This window comes from Telopea speciosissima, chromosome 4 (genome assembly GCF_018873765.1).
Source record: "Telopea speciosissima isolate NSW1024214 ecotype Mountain lineage chromosome 4, Tspe_v1, whole genome shotgun sequence".
In the NCBI taxonomy this organism is placed as follows: Eukaryota; Viridiplantae; Streptophyta; class Magnoliopsida; order Proteales; family Proteaceae; genus Telopea; species Telopea speciosissima.
In genome coordinates, this window is record NC_057919.1 from 65,206,293 (window position 1) to 65,232,335 (window position 26,043).

The 26,043-nt window shown below is 40.9% G+C and overlaps 1 protein-coding gene across 2 annotated transcripts in view; it reads right to left on the bottom strand.

Annotated features, from left to right (window-relative positions):
* LOC122658659 overlaps positions 1 to 25,685 on the bottom strand; it is a 218,728-nt gene extending 193,043 nt beyond the window's left edge. For both annotated transcript variants that reach the window (XM_043853701.1, XM_043853700.1), the window contains exons 1-11: positions 25,537 to 25,685; positions 21,575 to 21,656; positions 18,715 to 18,818; positions 11,953 to 12,048; positions 11,797 to 11,844; positions 3,257 to 3,307; positions 1,675 to 1,778; positions 1,400 to 1,517; positions 593 to 694; positions 295 to 495; positions 56 to 213 (exon numbers count right to left, since the gene is read on the bottom strand). In XM_043853701.1, coding sequence (XP_043709636.1) covers positions 56 to 213; positions 295 to 495; positions 593 to 694; positions 1,400 to 1,517; positions 1,675 to 1,778; positions 3,257 to 3,307; positions 11,797 to 11,844; positions 11,953 to 12,048; positions 18,715 to 18,818; positions 21,575 to 21,656; positions 25,537 to 25,551 — 1,079 coding nt within the window. In that variant the 5' untranslated portion in view covers positions 25,552 to 25,685. The remainder of the gene's footprint in view (positions 1 to 55; positions 214 to 294; positions 496 to 592; positions 695 to 1,399; positions 1,518 to 1,674; positions 1,779 to 3,256; positions 3,308 to 11,796; positions 11,845 to 11,952; positions 12,049 to 18,714; positions 18,819 to 21,574; positions 21,657 to 25,536) is intronic.
* Between the last annotated feature and the right edge of the window lie 358 nt (positions 25,686 to 26,043).

Genomic DNA, 26,043 nt, shown 5'->3' on the forward strand with positions numbered 1-26,043 from the left:
GTCTTTTCCCAACTCATATTTCATATGAATTGTTGTTTATAAATATTGATATTACCCCATTTTTTTTTGCCGCAGACTGGCCTGAGCAGCATAACGCCACCAAAGATGAGGATTCTCTGAAACTGACACAAAGGGTCTCAAGTGAGATACATCAACATGTGTCTTATATCTCGATATGACTTCCATAAGTTTTATAACATCATGATACTGGGCCTGCAAGATATAAGGATCGATAAATAAATTTCAGAGAATACATACAAAATTTTAATTCAATGCAAACTAATTGAAAATAACCTCTGTAATCACTAAAGAAACATCGCTGACAACAAGTGATGCCTTCTCCAAAGGAATTTCTGTCTCCTTTAATTCTTGATTTCCAAGACGATAATATTTAAGAACTCCATTAATAGGTGAGACCATGTATTTGCGATTACAAGCCCAAACAGAAACCATTCCACGATCAGATAAAGGTTCTTTAATGCCATCTCCAAATATCTACAAAAACAGCAAGATATGTCACATGACAGTTCCACTTATCACTACTCTCGCATAGATCAGAGCACAGAATATTAATTTAAACAAAAAGACATACCTCAATCCATTCCTCCGGACTAAGATCTTCCCATTTCTTATCAATCTTCCAGGGAAGGATGTCGGAGTCATGATAAACAGCTAACCTCTCAAGTTGCAAAGACTAAACAGGATTAAATGCAAAATTCAGTCTAGTTAACCTGGAAATAATTAAAATATTGATGTGGAAAAGGTAGATGCAGAACAGAATTGTTAACCAAGGAAATCTTTTTTTCATTGAATGGCAGAACTGTCCAAGTAGAATAAGCAATGCACTTCATATGCATAGTGGTTACTGTTTTGTGTAAATTAGTAATAGTCATCTTTGAGATGGGAATTTCGGTTTTTTGAAAAAGGGATTGTGTATTTTTGATAATCGATCTTGTTTGTGTAATTAATTACTCCCCTCACCCCCCCCCCCTCCCAAAAAAGAGAGGGCCTAAAATAGTTCAAAATAAGACACTTCACCCTGCCTGAGCAGACTACAAGTTCTGGAAATCTTTACCTCTTTAAGTATAAAGTCCGTTTTTCCTACTTTCTTGAGTGAATCATTTCTTAGTAGATAACAGAATAGAAGATGGAACAATTTAGGGCTAATCTATGAGTAGTGTAAGATCCTTTGCCATTGAAAACTGCCATCTGACTCTTGATAGGAGTGGAACTGTAATTGAGTCTTCATACTAGCAAGTAGCAACCAAGCTATCTTGATGGGATTTTATCCATGTATTCATGACCCATGAGGGCATTATGCTCCTCTTCATCACAGTTTCTACTCCGTATTTTCCCCTGGAGAAGGAGTAAAAGTTCACTATAAACAGACACAGCTCACCTTTCGCAATTTATCCAACACACCACTGGTATCAAAGGTTTCATTACCCTGTTCATCCATCGTAACAGCAGCAAGCTTTGCTAGGGTAATTCCTGAAGAAAATGGATGTCCCGGATTACTGCAAAAAGTACAAGTGACTAAAATTTATCAGGAAAGCTGTCAAATCATATATGAAAAACAAAAACAACAAAGCAAACAATGAAGAGAATGCACAATGAGATACAGAAACCACCTATTAGAAACAAGCACATAAAAACTTTTGGCCACCAACTCACCTGATGGAATCTTCATATCTGATATGCACATTACTGATGGAAATCTTGAGATTTCCAATTATGGTAGAAATTAAAGAACCCAACCATGAATTTCCAACAGGTGGCTGCAAAAGAATCAAAGGCCAACTGAATCATCAAATGCCAAACCTACCAACTACTCCATCAAGACTACTAATTTATTGCAATCCAGAAAAGAATACATGGTTATAAAAACATTTTGTTGATTACAAAATCCAGCCATTGTTCCTTCACACCACCACCCTTCCCAAAGAAATATACGGAATCTATTCTCAGAAATTGAACTACCCAATGGATTTTGATACAACCTAAACAATTTCAATTTCTTGACCAAAAATCTAGTTGTTGACTATTTCATGTAATCAATCAGAAATTGAAATAGAAATCATACCAAATCTGGCCTAACTGCAGGCTTGCCCACCGAATCACAACAAAATGTCCCGGATTAAGAATATTTAGTTCTTTACCATGTTGCAAATGAAGGTAATCAATTCAATTACACAATTGAGACTGGGTATTATTGCAGAGGAAAAGAAAGAAATTCATAATCAAAACTTTAATTTCACACTTACAGTTAAAGGTGCAAACTAACTGCATAGGAAATATGTAATGAATTTCCAACTCCATGTCACCTTTTTGTACAGTTGTAGCATTTATTTACAGATTGTTACACTAATAAGGTTTAATTATCATTACATCAGAACCAGGGGGGAATCTTATATATCATAATATATCTGTAAAGGAACAATCAATACTCATTGAAGACCTATAGAATCATAAGGGAAACTACAGACCATAAAATAATTTGTATAATACATACAAAATGAAAAGGTAACCTGAATGCAGTTAAGGTGTAAGAAATAATATCACATATGATCAAAAAACATTGTCTTCAAATAAAAAGAAAAGAAAAGGAAATCTTGTCCATATACACCCGTCGTAGGAACCTTTCCTACACGCTTACTTTAAATGCAACAACTGCCACATAGCAGACCAAATGGAGCCCAAATTTTGTGGATACGTAGACCGTCCCCTACTCACATGCCAAGTTTCAGCCCCATCAGAGCTTGTCACGAATCTATGAAAATCCAAGGTTATAGGGGGAGTGCGTCGTAGGAACCTTTCCTACATGCTTACTTTAAATGCAACAACTGCCACATAACAGACCAAATGGAGCCCAAATTTTGTGGATATGTAGACTGTCCCCTACTCACATGCCAAGTTTCAGCCCCATCAGAGCTTGTCACATGATAAAACAAATCTTTGAAAATCCAAGGTTATGGAGGGAGTGCAGAGTGTTGTCGGAGTACCATAATTGTGCATGGACATACATGGGATACATGCCAATATACGGGAGGGCATTTGATGGAATTGGGCTTCGAGTTTGGTACGTGACTAACCCAGACCACAACCTCTCTATCCAACAGTCAGAATAGCCACATCAGCTGTACGTGTGGCAGGGCGTGTAGGAAAGATTCCTCCAGGGGCATGTAGGAATATTTTTTCCAAAAGTTATTAAACCATCAGTTACAATGCCAACTAAAGGAATGCATTTCATGCCTACATTTTCCTGCTTTGATCTAGCTTTTGCTTCAAGGATTGTCGATTCTGCTTCCTGCATGCAGAAGAAACCACAAAGTATAAACGTAATGAAATTAAAACATCCTGAAGCCAAATAAATAGCAAAATGAAAATGTTAATAAATCCAGTTTCCATTTGCAGACAAATTGGAATACTGTGACATGATTAAACAGCATACAGTACAACTATTAAGCACAATCATAAACATGTAGTATGGAAATATAGAAAAAGAAATGATAATGCATGCACCTAAGTTATGTAGATGGGAATGGATGTCAAATTGGCAGGTTGTTCATCAATCTCTCCCCCGGTTTCTTGAAGTTACAATCATTGACGAACACCAAGTCTTTTCTTTGATGGAATGAGTCACCCACCCTCCCCCCCTCTTCCCTGCCTTCGTCAATACGCACCACAGCTCCTCCCCATCCTTCTTCCCTGACTCCGTCGACCTCCCCTGCCCCCCCCCCCCCCCACCTTCGCTTTGCCCTGGCTCCAAAACCTGGTCATTCCTCTTCCAACTTTCCTCTACCCCCATCTCCTCAGCCGACTCATCCCTCCTTTTCATCCCCCCTGTAATCGAAAATGGAATACCAGTAGCCCACTGCCCTGACTCTCTCCTCTCTCCTGAAATCCCGAAGTGGAATTCCTGTCTGGTTGGCCACTTTCTCGGACCCAGGCCCCCCTTTAACCTCATCAAAGCCTCACTTTCGAAGCAATGGAAATCTGCAGGTTCTTTCGACACTTTTCTTCTGGATTCTGGTGTCTTTGTGTTTCGCTTCCTCTCGGACAAGACCAAGGCCCGTGTTCTCGAAGGAGCACCCTGGATGGTTGGCTCCAAGCCCATCTTCCTTTGACAATGGACCCCCCACCTCCTCCTCCACAAGGTCGACTTCAGCACTGTACTCTTGTGGATCACTCTCCCTGGCCTCCCTCTTCACTATCTCCCTGGCCTCCCTCTTCACTACTGGAAACGTGATTGCCTCAGTCGCCTTGGCTCAGTCTTAGGCTACCCTCTGCATACTGATGCTAGAACTCTTAAGATGGACAGGCTCTCCTACGCTCGAATCTGCCTAGATGTTTCTGCCGAGTCTGCCCCAACCTCGCACATTACCTGGTGGAAGATGATGGTTTCAGTTTCGCTCAACCTGTCAAGTATGACTGGCTGCCTCCTCGTTGCAGCCACTGCAAGCTCTTTGGTCACCTCACCTCCATGTCTTGCTGCTCCTTTATCTTTAGCGACATACGAGACTCCTCGACTCTCTTCTCTTCTTTGATATACCTTCGTCTTCTTGACTCTGTCTCCATCGGAGGTACCTGTGGAAACATCCGCCTCCCCTGCTACAGCAACTGCTCATCCTCGGCCCCTGATAGATGATGCGACTGAATCGTAGACCCGTGGAAGATCTTCATCCCGTCGCCGCCGCAACAACCAGCAACGCCACCGCCGTGCCAAGCTGTTACCCTCCTCGGTGGAGCCCTCGATATCTGCTCCCATTAGTGCCGCTGCCCCTGCAGCCCTACACCCTGCCGTGCCAGGTTCCCAGTCGCCTGAAGTTGCCATTTCCGCTGGAAGAAGCCCAGGGCTGCCTGGAAAAGCTGTTGAAGACCGTACCCAGCTGCCTGCCCTCCTAGACCAGTCGCTGTTGTCACCTCACCAACCTCGTTTTGAAGATCCGCCTGAGCTTGGTATCTCCATCGCATCTCCAACCTTGCCGGATTTAGACTATTGCAGGCCTGAAAGTGTCCCTGTGAGTGAACTGGGCAGGAACCTTTTCCATTCGCGAGCAAGCATCTCGGCTCTTCAGCCAAGGTTTGACCCCCCCTCTTTGTCGATTTTTAAACCCCCCACCCCTGCTAATTTTACTTCTTTACCCCCCCTTTAACCTACCCCCACGTGCCCCCCCACACGTAACCCCCTTTTACTTCACCCTACTGGATCCCACGCCGAACACCCCTCACCTCTATCCGGCCCATCTCCCCCCTCCCTCCCCCGCTTCCTCTCACCCACTCACCTGGCCCACCTGAGATCCAACACCCAGCCCAAATCCTATTTTACTTATGACTTACCTATCATCCAACCTCCAGCCCATTTATACCAGAAAACCTACCCCAATCCTAAGCCCAATACTGAGCCCATTCCCCCCTCCACCCACCCTACCCTTTCCCGATCCACTTTTGAACCCCTCATCCCTTCCTTGGCCCCACCATTGTCACCATTCCCCCCTCCCCTACCCAGATAACTCATTCCGCCTTCACCCCTTCCTTCCTGGGGTGGCTTTGCCCCTCCCCTCTCGTCGGCCCCTTGTTAGCAGCCCGGCTGTCGCCTATGCTCGTAGGTGACACAAGAGCACCCCTCCTACGACTTCGCTGCCCCCTCCCCCCTAGTTTCCATGTTTTCTGGCTTTATCTGGAATGTCCGTAGCCTTAACTCCATGGCCAAACACCTCGAGCTTAGATCCTTCATCAAATCCTCCAACTCCTCCTTCGTGCTCTCCTTGAGACTCTTGTCCTTCAGGAAAACGCGTCCCGCATCGCTGCATCCATTGCTCCCTCCTGGTCCTTCCATTCCAATTATAGCCATTCACCGTCTGGCCAGACTTGGATTCTCTGGGACCCCTCCAAACTCCACATCTCCCTTTCCCACTCTTCTTCCCAATTTGTTCATCTCCGCTTATCCTTTCACAATTCTCCTTCTCCTTTCTTTATCTCTGTGGTTTATGCTTGCAACCAAGCCATTGACCGTCTGCCCCTCTGGACTGACCTCTCCCTCTTCAAGGCCGGTATGGATTCCCTCCCATGGGGAATCGGTGGCGACTTCAATATCGTCAACTCCCATCTTGAGAAATTAGGTGGCAGGCCCATTGATCTTTCGGCGGTTGATCCTTTCAATGACTGCATTGAGGATCTCGGCCTTGATGACCTTCGTTGGTCTGGTTCCCCTCTCACTTTGCACAATCGACGTGTAGGCCCTGACCGCATCGCCTGCAAGCTAGATCGTTTTCTCGTCAATGAAGTCTGGCTCTCCTCCTTTCCCCATTCCCACGCATCCTTTCTTCTACAAGGTCTCTCTGATCACTGCCCCTATCTCATTTCCATCCAGCCTTACTCCTCGTTTGGCCCCAAACCTTTCAAATTCTTCGACATGTGGACGTCCCACCCCCTCTATCAGGCCACTATCTTGAAAGCTTGGCGAATCCCGGTCTCAGCCCATTCGCTTCCTCGGGTTGCCCTAGCTAGAAAGCTCCACAACACTAAATCGACTCTTTGTCAATGGAATCTCTCTACCTTTGGCAATATCCCTTCCAAGCTCTCTTCCTGCCGGTCCAATCTTTCTCTAGTCTAATTCAAGCTCCAGTCTGACCCCTTTAACCCGGGTTTTGCCGCCGACGAGAAGAGACTCTTCGAAGAACTATCTTCCCTCTCTCTCCTCGAGGAAAGCTTCCTGCGCCAAAAATCCCGCTCCAAGTGGTTGGAGCTTGGAGATTCAAACTCTGCCTATTTCCATCGCTCCCTCAAAGCCAGGCAGAATTCAAACTCCATCACCCATCTAACCGCTACTGATGGGACCTCTCTCACCTCTCCCACTGATATTAAAGAGGCTGCCTCCTCCTTCTCCGCTCTCTTCAACCCCTCCCTCCCCCCCCCTTCCCCCATCCCCTCTGGGCTCATTGATAAATTCATTCCTCCCCCCCTCTCCACCGCCCTCATAGCCATCCCCTCTGATGAGGAAATCTCTCAGGCTATTCTCTCCCATAAGGCTAACAAAGCTCCTGGCCCTGATGGCTTCAGCATGGGATTCTTTCTTAGCTGCTGGGACTCTTTTAAAGGAGGGGTGTTCAAAGCCATCCGCAGTTTCTTTTTCAAGCCTGGTCAGCTTCCCCAGATCAACCAGACTTTCATCTGCCTTATCCCCAAAAAAGATGGTGCTACTTCTTTGTCTGACTTTCGGCCCATCTCCCTCTGTAACCTCATTTATAAGTTCATTGCCAAGATTCTGGCCAATCGGATTAAGGTTGTCATTCCATCCCTCGTCAGTCCCAACCAATCGGCCTTCATCTCTGGCCAAAGCAATGCGGACAATATTATCCTCTGCTCTGAGATCGTCAGAGGATTTGACCGCAAATCTCACTCCCCTACGGCTCTTTTGAAAATCGATCTCCACAAAGCCTTTGATTCCATCCGTTGGGATTTCATATGTGATGTTCTCTCCCTCATGGGATTCCCCCTGTCTTTGTCCGTTAGATTTACGCCTGCATCTCCTCCCCCTTCCCTGTCCTCGTCAATGGCACCCCCACCGGTTTCTTCTACTCCAAAGTTGGCATCCGTCAAGGCTGCCCCCTCTCTCCTTTTCTCTTTTCCCTTGCCCTGGAAGTCCTCTCCAGGAGCCTCCAAACCAAAACTGATCTCCATCTTATCTCTCCCCTTCCAAAATGCAAGCACGTCAATCTCTCTCATCTGGCCTTCGCTGACGACCTGATGATCTTTTCTAAGGCCTCCCACTCCTCTATCTCTGCCATTATGGACTCTCTCCACCTCTTTGAATCTCTCTCTGGTCTCCGAGTCAATCTCCTCAAATCCAAAATCTTTCTCTCTGGTATCTCGGACTCTACCAAAGAGACCCTTCGCCAGCTTACTAGCTTCTCCATAGGCACCCTTCCTGTCATTTACCTTGGCCTTCCCCTGATTCCTGCCAGACTCTCGAGCCACCATTGTACTCCTATGCTCGACAACATCCACAAGCGCCTCCAGCTTTGGAAAGGCAAGCTTCTCTCCTATGCTGGCAGATTTGAATGTATCCGCTCAGTCCTCCAAGCCTCCTACATTTACGGGACAGGTATCTTCTGCATCCCTAACTCCACCATCAAGGCCATTGAACGCATCCTTTGTGCCTTCTTTTGGAAAGCGAAAGACACCCCCAGATTTCTTCACCCTGCCAGCTGGAAGTCTATCTACCTCCCTAAATCCGAGGGTGGTCTGGGTCTCTGCCGTATTCGTGACTCTAACACAGCGGGCATCCTTAAACTTCTCTAGAAAATTTCTTCCCACCAGGACTCAATCTGGGTTTCCTGGGTCCAATCTCATCTCCTTAAATCCGACTCCATCTAGACAGTCCCCATCCCTGCTGACTCCTCTTGGATCTAGCATAAGATTCTCTCTCTTTGCCCCCTTACTCTCCATGGAATCTCCTCTTCCATTGCTGATGGTACCTCCACCTCTCTCTGGCTCAACCCATGGCACCCCCTAGGGATCCTTTATAATCTGCTTGGTCCCAGAGCCATCTACTCCTCTGGTCTCCCTAAGGATGCCCCTGTCTCCACCCTCATCTCCTCTGGCCCTTAGTCTCCGCCCCCATCTCTTAACCCTGCCATCATCTCCCAGATCTGGGAAACCCTCCCTCCCCTTGCAATCTACCCCATCACATTGCGTAGACAAGGTTATCTGGCTTCCCTCTCCCAATGGTATCTTCACCTCTTCTTCAGCTTTGAACCTTTCCAAAGACCCTAGCCCTTCTATCCCCTGGCACAAATTAGTCTGCTTCACAGGCCACATCCCCCGACATAGCCTCACTATTTGGAGAGCCCTCAGACTTTGCCTGCCTACCCAAGCCTTCCTCATCCACCGCACCGTCCCCGCCCCCCCTAATGTAACCTTTGTTGGATTGGCCGAGAAGACATCCCTCACCTCTTCTTTGACTGCCCCTTCACCTCTACCATTTGGAATAAGGCCATGTCATCTATCTGGCCGCATAGTAGAAGGGCCCGGAGTTTTGACCGTGAATGGCTCTGGTTGCTCAAGACTTTTCCTAGGAACTCCATCTGTGACACTATTGGGAAGCTAGTTTTTAGCGCTGCAATTCACCATATCTGGTTGGAAAGAAACCTCAGGAGATGGACTTCTAAATCTAGATCCTTTGACGTGATTTGTAAAGCCATCTCCTTCGATGTGTCTTCCAAGCTCAGCTGTATCCGACAGAGGCACTCCATGGACACCCTTAGGAACAGGCACATTTTGACTTTTTGGGGCCTTGATATTGCCCTCTTGCGGCCTTCCTCCTCTGCGTAGGCTGGTTGGTCGCGCTTTTCCCCTCCCCCCTCCTTTTCTTTTCCCTTTTTTTTTTCTCTTCTTGTATATTGGTTCTCTCTTCCCTGCCCCCCCCCCCTTGGGGTTCAGTAATATATTCATTTACCAAAAAAAAAAATATATGTAGATGTAACATCTTAAATCTCAAACAAGATGGATTTTTCCAATAGTTTGATAATTAGGTGCTTCTATCAGAAATAAGCCCCTCCTTTATCTATGAACACTACTACCATCACAACTCATTAGTCTGGAGAAAATTAGAATCTAATCAAAACCTATAAAATAATCCCACAAAATATAAATGACAATGAACTTACTCCAAGAGATGTCATTTATCCAACACATTCAACAAGTTGTGGTAATGTAGTCCTAGGTTTGAGTAAACAAACTAGGAGTCAATAACCAGGATCTGCTATGAACAAAGTAATTCAGCTAGGTCAAATTAGGATTAGGGTTTGGTGGGGGGTTAGGGTTTGACGTTAGGATTTAGGTAAGTTGATGTAGGGGAGTCTTCAAGTGAAAGCCTCGTTAAGAAATAATGCCTCTCGGATGGCTAACCAGAATCGGCAGCAAAGAAACAAGTGTTAGGGTTTGAGAGCAGGAAAAGAGGGATTTTTAGGGTTTTGAATGGTCAAAAGGGGCTGCAACCTGGATCGAGTTCTCCAAGGGGACAGGGGAGCATTCGATCCAAATATGGGGCCGTTTTGATGGCTGGAATTGTGTGGGCAGTGAATGGAATATGGAAAAAAGGTTTAGAGATGCAGGGGAATCTAGGGTTTGGATGTTTAGATGATTAGAAGAAGAAAGGCTATGGTTTTGGATGATTCAAACTTACTGTTGTTGCAGAGTTTATTGGACAGCAGCTTGAGTGAATGAGGATCCTTGCATAAAAATCAGAACTTGAACAAAAACTTGAATGTAGAGCTTCAAAAGAACTAACCGGGCTTTACACCGCAAGGTGTCGATTGGATCAAACACAAGACAAAAATATTCAGTGGAGAAGAGCAGCAAAAAGCTTTTCATTAATCAAATTTTGTGTTCCATGCTTGCTCCCCTTACAACCTTATATAAAAGACTCAAAAATAGACTCTTACACTAAAAAGGAAAGGCCTAACCCAATCCTTAACCTATTAGGTAACCTAAACTGTCTAGGAAACTGAAATACTGAAGGAAATAGACTCAAAACATGGCTAGACTTATAGAGTCCTAATCCAGCCCAACTTACATAACAATTAAATAGTCACATAACCACTTAACCAAGTCACATGATCACTTAAGTGATCACATGGCCACTAATTACATAAAAATAAAACTAAGGAATTAAAATAGCTAATCCCGTATGCAACCTTATTACCCATACTTTAGATCCATAAAAGTGGCCTATTACATTGAAAACCCAGGGGATCAAAGGCCCAATATGTATATAACCCACCCCTAGACTTATTTCTAAGCAAAGAAGCCCAGTTTGCTGATGAATCTACTTCATGTGGCATATAAGGGCATAGGCTATAGATTTAAAAAAGAAAATTTTGAGAGAGAGAGAGAGCAGGCATATAAAGCAAGTAAACAAGATATGGCCCCAAAGCATAAATAATTGTTCTGCAACATGAACACAGAGACTCAGGACATTTGAGACAAGAGCCAAACCTCGCTTCAGGTCGATTTGATTTTTAATATAAACGGTCCAAATGAATTTTTTTTTTAAATCCGAAGGAGTGCAACTGGGCAGTTCTTCGACAAACAGCAAAAAAGAGAGGAAGCATATAAAGCAAGTCAAACAAGATCTGGTATCAATTTATAAACACTCGTACACGAACTAACTCTTTGAGTCAGAGCTCATTTCCAGTTGGTTCGTTGTTTAACACAAATAGAGTCCAAAAAAATGCAACTGGACAGTTCTTAGCCAAACAGCACAACCCAGGCAGTCATTGCAGTTCTCGATCAATTATGTCATTCCAACCCAAAGAAAGAAAAGAATTCACGGAGGAAAAAAACAGAACAGAAGTGGATAGAAACTAACCCAGCGAAAACGTTTCATAAAGGGATAAAAAATGAGAAGAATAAGTGAATGAGGAAAAGATCCATAGAGTCTTCCAGCACAAAAACTATAAGGAATTCAAATTTAAGAGAGATACCCATGCATGTCCATATTCAACCTCAAAAACAAAATTTGAAAAACTGAAACCAATATATTTGAAGAGAGAAACCAAAAAAAAAAAAAAAAAAGAAAGAAAAATACTAAACTTATGATATAAAACATATAATTTTATTGAACACATTAGTTAACTTCCGAAATAGAACATATTCGAATATTCGATCAATCAATAAACCATAATACAGTTTTAATTCTGAAGCTTTAATCATTAATCCTGATTACCAGACAACACATGATGATTAATGAAAGGAAGCCCTAGTTTAAGCAGATGGATAAGTAATCTTCACCTCAATCTGTTGAAGTTTGGCTTCAAAGAGTTTTTCCCTGTCTTCCTCCTACGGGAAATTACAACAGTGCAAGATAAACCAACAGAAAGTTTATGTAGTTTCATAACAAATAGTAAAGAGAATCTATCCCAATGTGTTAACATGTTTATATTTTACCTTGAGCATCCATCCATCGGGAGCAGGATTGGCAAGAACAAAGACACGATCTATAAGAACAATAACAGGTTCTTTGCCCAGATTCTTCCACGGGACCTACAGTTATAACATCAGAATCAAAGAACTCGTTCCAGGGATATTAAATTTTTGAAAAATAGGAAATATATAAGAAGAATCAGTCTATTAATAGCCACCAATATCAACAAGATATGGCACAAAAAATGTCAACGGGAAATACCATAATGAAAACAGTGAGTGGGATAGAAAGTAACTGGTTCAACACATGGGAATTGTACAGAAAGGCAATAAAATTAATATTTATACAAATATTTCATACAATTCTTCTTTTCTTTTGTGGGCCTGTTTGGCTTTGCTCCAGCCTGACCAACCTATAAGATTCTCTGCTGGAAGAAACTCATAAACGACGAATACAAGTGACAGGCTTCAGAGGAGGACAAGTTGATGGAATATGGTAATCATCTCTTCATGACCTTTTACAGAAATCAATTGGGAAAATTTCCTTCAATTGTTTAGACTAAATTGGACAAATCGTAAGGATATTAGGCCAATGTTATGTTCATGGCAGCTCACCTCTTTGTGCAGAAGGGGTATTCTTTCTTACAATGTTGTTTGGTTGAACTGGAAAACATTTTCATGATCCTAGCTGACCAGCTGTGTCTCACCATTTTGCAGGACACATTTTGTGGGAAAATAACTTCACAAAATCATCCATGGGATAGCTACTCCTATTCCCAGAGCAACCAAATACACATTCAAAAATTCTTCAGAAAGGCTTTCCCTGCCTAGTATTTCCGAATAGCAACCAAACTCAGCCATAGTGACTGCAACGAGCTGATATTAGTAGACATGGATGTGGCAATCTGGGGCTTCAGGCAAATTATACGGGACAGTTATGACATAGGAAGAGGGATGGGGGGGAGAGAGCTTCCTACAAATAGGCATCATTTTGCGAAGTAGGACAACTGGCGGAGAGCCGGTGAGAGAAACGGAAAGCTATCTGAGATGGAACTCAGAGTTGCAGGGGAGAGAGGGAATCATATAATCACACACTCACGTTGAGCAACCCAAACACTTTTCTATTTTCAAATTTGTCTTTTCCGTTGGGTACATACAATTACATAAAGAGAAAAACAAAGACTCTTAACTAGACTCTAAAAGTGAAATGAACTTGGAATCAAACTCTCTGTCCTTGGAAAAGCAATAGAAGAATCTTCCCCCTTGTGAGAGAATGGATTTGGGTACGTGAATATCCTAGAAAAATTCTACAGGACTGTTGTCCGACACATTCCTTTAAAGCTGAAAGGAAAGTGCTACAGGACTGTTGTCCAACCAGCTATGATGTACGGGACAGAATTTTGGGCAGTAAAGAAGTGCCATATAGTGAAGCTATGTGTTGCAGAGATGAGAATGTTAAGATGGATGTGCGGCAAAACAAAGGAAGAATAAAGTGAAGAACGAATGTATTAAAGCTGATGTGGGAGTTTCCCCGATCAGTAACAAGATTCAAGAATGTCGTTTGAGGTGGTTTGGACATGTACAATGGAGGCCTGGGGATGCCCCAGTAAGAAGGAGTGATGTGATTCCAATTGAACGAGCTAAAAGAGCTAGAGGCAGGCCTAAAATGACCATAGATGAAGTTGTGAAGAATGGCATGCTTAGTCTGGGTCTTGTGCCAAGTATGACCTCAAATAGAGCCCACTGGAGGGCAAGAATCCATGTTGTCGACACCATGTAGCCGAGTTTTTCCTGATTTCCTGGGCTATCCTCTTTCCTCTTACTTTCATCTTTCATTTTTCATTTCTCACTTTTCTTTTCTCTTTTCTTCATTTTTCTTCTCCATTCCCTCTTTACTTTGTTTTGAATGGATCCATGTAGCCGATCCCATTTAGTTGGGATAAGGCTGAGTCGTTGTTGTTGTAATATCCGAGAAAAATACACTTGATAGCTTTGGGATCCAATTTCGATAAACCAGGACGACGATCACGAATAAAACAAACACACCCAAAAATGTGGAGAGATAGAACAAACAAGGGTTCAGAAGGAAACAACAAAGAATGAGGAATACTACCATTTAATACAGAAGACGACAGTCGATTAATAAGATAGCATGCAGTCAAAACAACATCAGCTCAAAAAATCTTAGGCACCTTCATTTCAAAAAGAAGGGACCGAGTAACTTCCATTAAATGTTTGTTCTTCCATTCAGTAACACCGTTTTGTTATGGTGTGCCTGAACAAGAAGTGAACAAGAAGACTGGTGAATCATGCCACGGTTAAGCCATAAAACAAGAAAAAAGAGCAGAAAAATACACTTTGGCATTGTCACTGCGTAAAATGTGAATAGGTATATTAAATTAAGTCTGAATTTCAATAACTAACGCACAAAAAAAGAAAACAACTCAGAACGATGTTTCATTAAGTAAGACCAACTGACTCTAGAATAGCCATCAACAAAAGTAACAAATTATCTTAATCACAATTTAGATGCAACAGAACAAGGACCCCAGACATTCGAATGGACTAAAGTAAAAGGGTGCGCAGACTATTTATTGACTCGAGGGAAATAACTCACACAGTGGAGCTTCCCAAACTAACACGACTCACATTCTAAACTAGAAAGGGAACTAAAACGAGAATCAAGCTTCTTCAAACTCTGTAAAGACAAGTAACCCAAACGACAGTAAACTTGATGCGGAGACAAAACACTTGAGCATGCAATGGAAGAAGAGTCCTCAAGTAGATATAGCCCCCCTTTTTCACATCCCCTACCAATCATCTTCTTTGTTGTAAGATCCTAAAAAATGCATGAATCAGGATAAAAGGAAAATTAGGTAAATGCAGAACAGAAGATAATGATACAGAAGAGTTGTGATGAACAGTTCCAGTGCCATTAACCTATGCCAAAGAACCATCGACTAACGTAACACTAGAATTAGAAGTTTGAAAAGAAGAAAAATTACCTGAAACTTCGGACATATGATCGGATGCACCTAAATCAATGATCCAGGGACGAAAAGAAGAGGAAAAACATGCAGTGGCATTACCTGTCTGGACAAAAGTAGTAGTAGAGGGTTGGGAAGACTGAGATATTTGAAACCGAGTAAACCTTCCATAATCCTCATCAGACATCTTCACCATCCTACACTCATATTGTGAAGACGGTATAGCAACAGGTTCAGTAGTAGTAGCTGAATTGGCAAACTGTTGTTGAGATGGTTTGCCATGAAGTTTCCAACAAATTCGTTGAATATGACCCGGTCAACCACAATGGTGACATGTCTTCACAGAACCTGAACTGTCTGAAGTAACATGTGTACTAGAATTAGAATTTTTACCTAAACCACTACTTGTCCCATGACCACGAGCACCACCATTACCAATCCCACTACCATTCCCACGGTTAGGAGTATAAATTGCAAGGGATGAACTATCAACAGGTGTAGAATCATGAGAGTTCTAACGAGCTACCCGGAGAACCCGTGAGAAAGTATCTACTAGAGAGGCCACCTTATGACCATTCACCACTGAGAATATTGGAACAAACAGAGTCATATTCCTTGCCAAGACCACCCAAAAAACCCATAACCGCGAGTTGCTCTTGTTGGTTCTGCATCTGAGAGACATCAGAACTAATAGAAAGTAGAGAATTCAACTCTTCATACATCCTCTTAAAATCAACAAAATATTGGGTCAAAGGACGACCCTTCCTATCCGCCTGATCGAACTACTGAGACAAATCATAAATGCGGGAGAGATTGTTCTGTCCTGAATATAAAATATTCAGGTATTCCCACAATTCCTTCACAGTATCAATATGTGTGACCAGATTGACAATCTAGTCATCCATAGAGTTCAACTGTCCTAAAATCCGTGCATCCACGGTGTCCCTGATGCATCTTCAATAGGCCTGGCCTTCGTCAAATGATCTTGTTGATGACGGCCAGTCAACACCAGCTGAACAATCTTCTTCCATTGCTGAAAATTATTAACCCCTTCTATTTTCTTTTCTGTGATTCGACTAGATGAAGAAGAAACAACCTCAGTCACCACATCCTTTTTATCAGCCATCGAACCAAAAAGAGAATCCACCAAAACATTGATCCAAAATCAGCCAATACAAATCGATTCAAGAATTCAGGGAGAAACGTGAAGAATCGATTTGAATAAAAATCAATTCTGAAACATGAACCTGCAACCGAAGCTTTAAGACTGAAACCTGAGATCGATGCTAAGAGATTTTGAAAAGCTGACTTCAATCTTCACTCCATCAATCAGCAATCACCATAAACGAGACCTACTTCTTACGTTTGATCATGAACTAGTGGTGCAGACCTAAAAGGCTGCCAGCCAAGATCGAAATCTGGTAGAGAATACGGCTAGAAGACGGCTACAGCTTTGGGGGTTTAGGAAAAGAATGTCTGCTGGCTGAGAGAGAAGAAGAGAGTTGGTGAAATAAGGGTTGGATGAAATTCTTCCCGACTTCTTGTAACAGAGTTCGACTATTGAAGATGGGGATTGAAGATGATGTCCAATTGTTGTTAATAGTAAGATAACTTGACAAACTAGAGTCCCACTAGTTGTCTAGTCATAGAAGTCCCACCTAGGCCCGTTGTAGGAGTCCCACCTAAGCACACTTGATATTCTCACAAGAGAAAATCTTCTTTTTTGAAAATTCTGGAATGGCTCAACAGCCTCCACGATTTTGGTATATATAAGGGAAGAGAAGACTAAGCATCCTCTTGAGATATATGTATATGAATTAAAGAGACTATTGGAATTCCAAGACTTACTTAAATCAATTCCATAATTAACAGATCTATATGTTGAAACTAAGTACTTCATAGATAAATCATTCCCTCTATTCTATTTTTCCTTCCTCACTTGACAGTGCCCACAGCAATCAAGGGAAAGGAGATTCTTCCCCACCAACAGCTGTTCGATAGTCCAGTTCCAACCCTTCTGGTGTGGTGTCCTCCTCCAGTGAAATTCCAACACCTAGCAACCAAAACCCATTACATAGAAACTATTCCCAAGAAAATGGAAAATCGTTCCAAGACATTGGAACTACAAACAAGACCAAAATAAAAGAAAGCAATAAACCTGCCTAGGAACATGAAAGGCACAAATAGAGCTAGCCTTTGTGGAGCCAGCTTGGCAGCTTCAAGGAGTCCATGATTGGACTGTGCAGGCTAGATATAAATTTAGTCCATGGCTGGACCAAGTTTGAACTTGAGCTGGAACTTGGTCTTGGACTGGGCTGTGGGCTTAGGCAGGGACTGATAAGGCCTAGGCCTGGGCCTAAGTTGGTTCTCGTGGGGTGCTTGACTGGTTCTGGCCTGGGCCTGGTAGGGATTGCCGATGACCCTGCATCAACTCTCACCTTCTTAAATGAAACCCGTCCACGAGTTTCATTACACTGAGGAAGGACTAGCATGTGGTTCTCATTAAATCGGGGCTTGCATCTTTCACACATCCAATCTTCCGGCGGAGTATCGACAAAATTCAGGTCCATGCAGTAAATGTACTCTGCTCCCTGGTTACACTTGCTACAAAGAAAAATCAACTCATTGCATGCCACACTTACACAATTGTCACATACTTTCATTGGGACTGTGTTGTCACTCTCGGGTTCAGCCTGTGGGAGGTATAGGACAACATTGACAGGAAATTCAAGAGGAAGACCAATCACTGCGACCGATTCGGAGATGACTTGTTGAACTTTGGCCTCACAAATTTGGCTGATTTCCTCAACCACGGTCTCGACATTCTCGCTTTCGGATGACTCTACTTCAGTCTGGACTTCTTTAGGATGAGAGAAGGATCCTAGGAACCCAGCTCTGATACCATGTATACAATAAAAGAAGGAGAAGAAGAGAGGTATTGCTACAACTCTGGGGAGTCACAGCAGTTAGGTTGGACTCCCCACTTCCATTCACTATATAATAATAGGGGGAGTGTTCTCTGCGTGGGACGAAGGGGCCACGCCGAGCGCAGCAGCCAATGAGAGCCCACGCACTGGCACATTGGGGGCGGAATTTCTGCCATTCATGGGGGGGGGGTTGCCAGTCATTTCTGCCCCCATGTGTCTCGGTGTGGCCCCTGAGTCCCACGCAGAGAACATTTCTCCATAATAATAAGCTAAGGGCAAAACAGGAAAAGCAAAAAAATAAAAGAAATAAAATAAGAGGCCCCCAAGGCTTATCAGGATTAGCACTAACTAGCCTGGCGCTAATCCCGATACCCTGTATTTCGTAACAAATATCAAAGGGTTTAGTATGGATATAGCAAGGCATGTAAGAAATTAGCATCTATTAGATAGCAATACAGCATAAACAACTCAAAAGAGAACAGCTTCAAAATACAATACCATATAATACTGAACTCTTTCTATGAATAACTGAGCAATTGTATCAGGACTAAAGATCCACCAAAATAAATTGCATAAATCTTTTTGTGGAGGTTCTGGCATCTGTTTCACTAGTTTCTAGTGTTGGATTTTTGTGTGTGTGTGTGCATGTGTGCGGGTGCGCGGGTATGGAGGTGATAGGGTTGGGTAGTGCTCTGTTGTTCGGTGCTTTGTTTTCTCCTCATCTGGAGATCCTTGTCTCTCCATCCCTTGTTCCTATGTTCTAATACCTCATAAATTTTCTTTTTGTGACCTTAAAAAACATAGAATACAGTCAGATGAATATTGGCAATGATCCAAGGCAACATTTATTTTGGTGGTCACAGGGAATGTACCTTTAATGTTATCGTACCAACAAAGCCAGCTTTGACAGTGACAGGAAGCTTTAGTAAATTAAGTGCCTCAGCCTTCAACTTCAAGTCTTTAAGAACGACATCACCTATAGAGGAAGGAAATAATCACCAACCGTTTTTCCACAAAGATAATGCTAGCTCAGAAGATAATGTTTCAATAAATAAAGAAACTAGCTCCGAAGAGATGAATCCATAAAATTTTGAAAGAATAACAGAAACAAAACACATTAAACATGTACGATGCAGGGAAAGCATGACCTGCGGCAATGGCCTCAGCAAATAATAAATAAAATTCATAACCAGCCAAAATAACCATACAGATTCAACAACAGTCAAACACTAAAATCCAGCAAGCATACTAGTGGACAATTAAGTCAAATTTTCAAAATACTACCCCGCTTCTCATGAATTTCCCAACCAGAAAAATCAACCAGAGTTGACATTAAGCTCAGAATATTGGAATTTTCATTCCAATCAAAAAACATGGAGTCCCAACCAAACTTTTCCATCTTTTTCTTTTTTGTCTTTTATCAGTCAACAGAATAAAGAGAAGAAAGGATACAAAAAGGGTTAAAAAAAAGACCCAGAAGAACCAAAAGACAGAACAAAGAACAGGACAAAGAAGCCCTCTCAATGCCTCCCGCAAAAATTGCAAAATAACAAGAAAACAAACACAACCCAAACTACTACATCTAAACCAATAGAAGGCACCAAAGAAGGTTACGTCTCTCGAGTCTTTTTACATACAAAGGATTTACTTGTTACTAATATACTCTAGCCTCTCTTCTTCTTTAGATCCCTTGTTTCACTCCGATAGTATCATAGATCGGGGTGGATGCAGAGGAAATGAACGCATTTCTGTACTATTAAGTAAGGAGAATAGATATAAGATAATCTAGATTATGCCACATCACTTATTCTACTTCTACCGATACTGTACTGGATTTTACGGAGCCTGTTCATGCATGACACGATTCAAGTCTGATCATAGAAAAGATTCTCCACAAGCAAACCAGCCTATCCTCTGTATGGGGCTTACGCGGTGGTTGGAATAGAGACACATTTGGTTGTGAATTCCAATGTGGCAGATATATCTCAACTCTCTCACCTCTACACAGCAAAAGAATGTCAGAAAGAGGAACCAAAAAAAAATCTCTCTTCTCAACATATTCCACTTCTTAATAATCAAATCACCCTTCTCCCAATCTATAAGATCAAAGCCTCCATATGCCCAAAAAAGTGGTCCCTAATTTATGCCCTTCTTGAAAATAAATAAATAAATACTCCACTATACCTAGGGGGCATCAGCCTAGCTTTCAGCCTGCATCCATAACACCCATAGTTCGAGATTTCGATTTTGACCTAGGTTTCGACCCAGGTCGAAACTGAAATATTTCGGATTTTGGTGGAAATTCGACTGAAATCTGGTACATTTTGGTTAGCCATTTCGGTGGTCAAATCATCATATTTTCGCCCAAAACTTCAGAGAAACCGTAATTAAGCATCTCTAAACATATTTGAACCTATAGATTGTAACCCAAAAAAAAAAAAACACCCGAAATGGTAATTTGGTTTCGGACCCTAAATTTGGTACTGTACATTGTATGTTTCGGTGTCTTTCTCTTATATAATCTATTCTACACATAATTTAGTACTAGAAAACACCACATTCCATAAAAGCAATAGAAATATGTATTGATAATAAAGAAATATCATTTAATAGTACACCAGTGTCGAAAAGTGTCATCGTAGACAGTTAATAGGGATTGCCTAATTAAGCATGTTTACCTATGTTTGAAGCATTAGATTGGAAAAAAGAACACCCAAAGTGGTAGTCTGGTTCTGCCCTATGACATGTGGCGGCCATATAATCCTCTGCCAGAAGAAACTCTCAAAGTCCATCCAATATCATACTGATTTGAAAACTCAAAACAGTACCAAAAAACATGATCTTTAATCAAACAAATAGTTCAGATTAGGGAGATTTCAGATAACACAAAATCAGATGGATAGATGGGGCTAATAATCAAATTATAGGGGTGAACATTTGCTGAAAATCTTAGATCGATCCAAGGATTGGATCAGAGGATATGTGGCAATCTTAGTTCTGCTAGTATAGGGGTAGAACAGTATTTCACCACTAAAACAGAATTTCAGAAAAAAGGAATATGTAGAGCAATTGATTCTGACGCTATAATTCTCAGCAATATCAGATCAGAGAAACCAATAAATCGGATCAGTATTAACAATATGTCTAAAAAATAAACATCAGGGACCCTGGCTGCAATCTACCTTCTTTAAGATGAATGTTGGACGAGGAGTAAAGAGAAAGAAAAATACACTTTAAACTCCAAGCAAACTCACTAACCAGTCAGAAAGAAAAGCACTCAATGATTAAGCATGTAAATAATGCATATTCATTAAGAGAAAACAGCTCAGAATTCCAAATCCAATTTTTGTTTCCAACAAGTAGCAAAAGAATTTATTCTAGATGGATCACCATTACAAGAATTACAAATACCAGGAGATCAACCTTCTCCATGAGGCATAAAAACATGTTACATGAAGTACCAAGGGCATGATGAAAAATATAAGGTGAAGAAAATACAGTGGTACTACCATCAAAGATACACAAGACAGCAATATCATAGACAAGCCTAACATTAAAAAATAAACACATACAAAACAAGTTCATTACATAATGCAAATTCACTTCTTTTAGAGTTTAGACATGATTGAATTTGATGTTTCCACAAGAAGTGATTATTTACAATGAAGTTACAAAAAAAGAAAAATTCCCAAAGATCAGCAAGCATTAGATAATGAAACTTAAAATACGAACCTTTCCAGACACTTATCCTTAGAGCTTCTGCAGAAAGTCCATGAACATATTCTCCCAAATACTTTCGAAGCAGATGCAACACCTATAAACGGAGAAAAGGGTTCAACTTGACTAGCTTAAAAAATATCTACCCAAAAAGTCACAGTTACACTTATTGTACAAGTACAGAGCTGAACTGACGAACCCAATCCACCATAGTGGATTAATGTGGAAACAACTCCACATTAATAGTACACACATGTCTATATTGCACACTAAAGCAACAGAATAAAAGAAATTTCTTTTCCTAAGGCAACAGTATAAAAGTAACTTCTTTTCTTCTTTTCCTCTTTTTTTTTTAGGGGGGGGGGGGGGGTTGTTCCCCCTTATCTATGATGGAAGAGTCGTATTAACTAAAATAAAAATGATATACAGTAAAACATTAGGGAAAATACGACAAAGAAAAACATTACAAGGACATGAATGCAGCAGAATAGAAAGGTCCTCATTGGAACCAAGCTTAGCGGCAAGCCAGCATTATTAACAACTTGGGTCCCATTTTTCTTTCAATAAAAAGTAATTGCACTCAAGGAAGAAATGTGCTAATGCGTCACGAATAACTAAGAAGTATAAGGAATAATATTCCGATTTCCGACAACAGATACATGGTCTCACTACTCCTAGTTTGGCAAGATTATCTGCAAATTCAACAGCCAGCCTAGGCTTCCAGTGGAATGAAGAGTTGAACAACAGAGATAGATATCATATGCCTGATACGGTGGGAGGATCTCCATGAATTATTGAAATTTTATTTTCATCTATTGGATAGCATTAGTTAAACCTCTGTTCATGAGATCTTGATCAAAGCCCCTACCACGCACAAAATTCAATAGTAATTCAGGTAACTTTCGTCCAATTTTGACTTTGCACCCAATCAGAGAACATGGAGTAGGGAGCAGAATTGTAACTTCCTTTTGCTTTTTATTAAAAGACTTCTAGTCTAGTCATGTGGGTCCAGTTTTGGGCATTAAGGAGTTATATTTTGATTAGTTCCTCTTTTTCCTTCCTTTCTTTTTTTTTTTTTTTTTTTTTTTTTTTTTTTGGGGTCAGCAACAGAAATTGAATAGTTATTGGAAGGGTCCAAGTTATGTCCTGAGAATAAACACAGATCAGTTTCTGGAGGAAAAAAATTTTCTGATTGAGATTTGGGAGCAACCCCACAAGAAACCCTAGGGTCTACCAAGGTATATTCTACTCATCTATTCTCTCTTTCTTCACCATTTTATTTTCTCTATTATCTCAATCTGCTCTTGTTATTACTGTTTATTTCTAATCCATTTCCTTTCTATTCCTATTATCAAGGTTTTAAGTATCCTTCCGTAACCGCCGATACGTATCGTATCTTTAAGGTATCGATACGATACCTAAAAAATAATTGGTATTAGTACATGTAAGAAACCTCATCCTTTATATATAATCAATTGAATGCACTTGTCTCATTGTACTTTGTTCTCTTTTTATACATGATATATTTTACATATTGCTTATTTATAGTGTTTTATGCTTCAAACTGAATTTTGCATAAATACCTAAATATTTCTATATGTTTCTTGACCATTTCCATACGTATATTTAAGATGCAAAATGTCACTTAAGAGGGCTTATTTAAGTGGACATAAGCCTTGGGATGGGTTATGTATGTATTGGGCCTTTGATTATATATGTTTATTTTGTAATTGGCTAAGTTAATGCTCCTAAAATATGAGTAGAAAGTAGGAAAATGGGATTTATTTCATTAGTTAGTTAGGGTCCTATTTTAAGTCTTTTTTCTTTATTATTTCACTTTCCTAATCAATTTAGGACACCATATTAGTTAAGGATTGGCTTAGGCCTTTCCTTTTTAGTGTCTAAGCCTCTTTTTAAGGCTTCTATATAAGTTTGTAAGGGAGACCAGCATTGTACACGAATTTGATGAATGAAATATTGGCTTGAGCCTTTGTGAAAATCCTAAGATAGGATAGGTGCGAGACCTAGGGTGAGATACCCATTCCCTTTCCCCATCCCCTTCCAATGGTTCTTGATTCCAAACCCTAGTTCAGTCCAATCGATCTCAAGAGTTCTACAAAGTTGCTGAGATTTCTTTCAACAGATTGTTCTCATCAAATCTGGAATTGCATCATCACAGCATTGCTATCAAGATCCACCAAAATCAACCAAACCAGCTGAGACAACTCCACCACGATTCAAGGGAAATTAGGGTTTCAAAACCCTGAGGTTGTTCGATCTCTATTTTCTCCTTGTTCTGATCGAGTTCTTCTATTTGGGATTCATTCTACTTTGAAGAATATTATTCAGCCCTATTTCCAGCTTCAACAGGCTACTAATTTGTAGGATTATATTTATTACTTCTCTTGTACACTTGTGGTTACCAATTTGAGATCCCATCGTTCTCTTTCAACCAATTTTGAGATTTCACCATTCTCTTCCAACCAATTTGAGAACCCATTGTTCTCTTTCTTATCACTGGAGGTTTTCTATTTGATCCTGCCTAGGATTAGACCTATTCTGGTTCTACTCTTACATTACTTTAGTGTATATTTTGTCTCTCCGATACAATACGATAGGTCTCTAAAAAATAATCTTCCGATATGATACCCAATACCGATACTTTAAACCTTGCCTATTATTATATCATCTTCTTCATTCCTTGCTGTTCCTCATTCCCTCGTCATAATCTAAATGTGTGTTAATTAACTTCTTTATAGCTTTAAAATCCGGTTCAGCATTAAAAAATATTATGTCCATTTGTTACCTGCAAGTGTAGATCTCCCTAGCCTCATTTTCCCTTCTGCTGAAATCTTGACCAATTCCTTTCCATTAAATTTTCAATTTCCATTAGTTTTCCTAAGTGTAGATCCCTTTCCAGCACGTTTGATAAAAGTCCTATTAAAATAACACAGGAGCAGGTCAGATCCTCCCAAATCTGTCCAACACCAGTCCTAGTGGATGGGTACAAATGATGAAATGAATCAAATTCCTTTCACACTACCAGCACTTGCAAAGATTACAATGAAAGCTGCTAATGATTTATAAAAAGGCATGAGCTTGAAATTGGTCTAGAAACAATTAGGTGCAATTCCTCTAACAATTCTAGCACTTGGAATAAGTATATTGTAGGTTCCTAATGCCTTTAGGATGGAATGAATTTAACATTGGCATAGGGTACACCATGGGATTCTCGAAGCATGTTTCGCACCGCCATACTTCATTATACTTAATTTTTTCTTAAATTTTTTCAAATCGAAAAGGACGAGCACAACAGGGTTTCAGAGTATATTGACTATGAGACAAGCCAGATTGTATAACCAAGCTCCTAAAGAATTTAAATGATTTGGACATTCCATCAGTAAGTTTTCTTGCTTCTAAGGAGTGGGGTCCTGACTATAGGGAATAGGCCTGAAGTGGTGTTTGCAGTCAAATCTTTATTTTCCATAACCTTGGGTGCTACAACTCCAATACAATGATCTCTCCCCAGCATGGTTGCTTTCTATAATATGGGTTGTGCTCTTAACAAAATCCTCACAGTGAACAACCGCGACAAAGTATATTTGGAAGATGCTTCCTCGACCTGTGTTTTAAAGCATTTGGGGAATGAGAAAGAGCTTTCACTACAAACTTTACTAACGTAGGTCATTGGACATGCAAAAAATCTCGATCCCGTACATGAGATTTCCCAACGAGAGACCAACAAATACCAACATAATTTACTTGACCCATTCCGAAAGCTACAAGGAAATGCAAAAAATATAGATGCTTTTTTTCTTCCTTTTTTTTTTTTTTTTTTTTCTTTTCCAATCCAGTTAAAAGAGTTGTGAATGAAAACGTTATCAACATCTACCAATAAATTCAGCAGAAGTAGCGTAATTCAGAGACAGGATTATCAATCATTTCATCATGGAATCAATGGAGACGAAGATCCTTACATGAGCCTCAAACATGATGACGCCTCAGAAGACCGTCATATGCTGTGGCCGAACGGAGCTTGTATTTGGGAATATTGTGCTAACCAGCGATCCGCTTTGAAGTGTTTTTTCTGCTGGATGGATTTGGATGGAATAGAAAAGCGTTCTTCAATCCCTAACTGTAGAGGAAAACTAGGAATTCTGATGAATGAGAAGTGATAAATTGCGAATAAGGCTCGGGATGTTGATTTAATGGCAGCGGAAGGCGGCAAAGTCGCTTTGTTACATTTATGGACAATTACGACAATTACTATCACTCCTAGACTTTATACTTTCTTCCTGATATTTTACTACATTTATAGATTTTTATCTATCTTTCTCACGTGACATTTTTAAATGGCTAAATTACCCTTGTACTCTCTCTTCCCTCTCATTATCTATTTTTTTTATAATTTTCCCTCCATTATTTATCATTTTTTTTTTCTCTATTATTTATCATAGTTGGAAAACCTTGTTTTTTTTATCCGA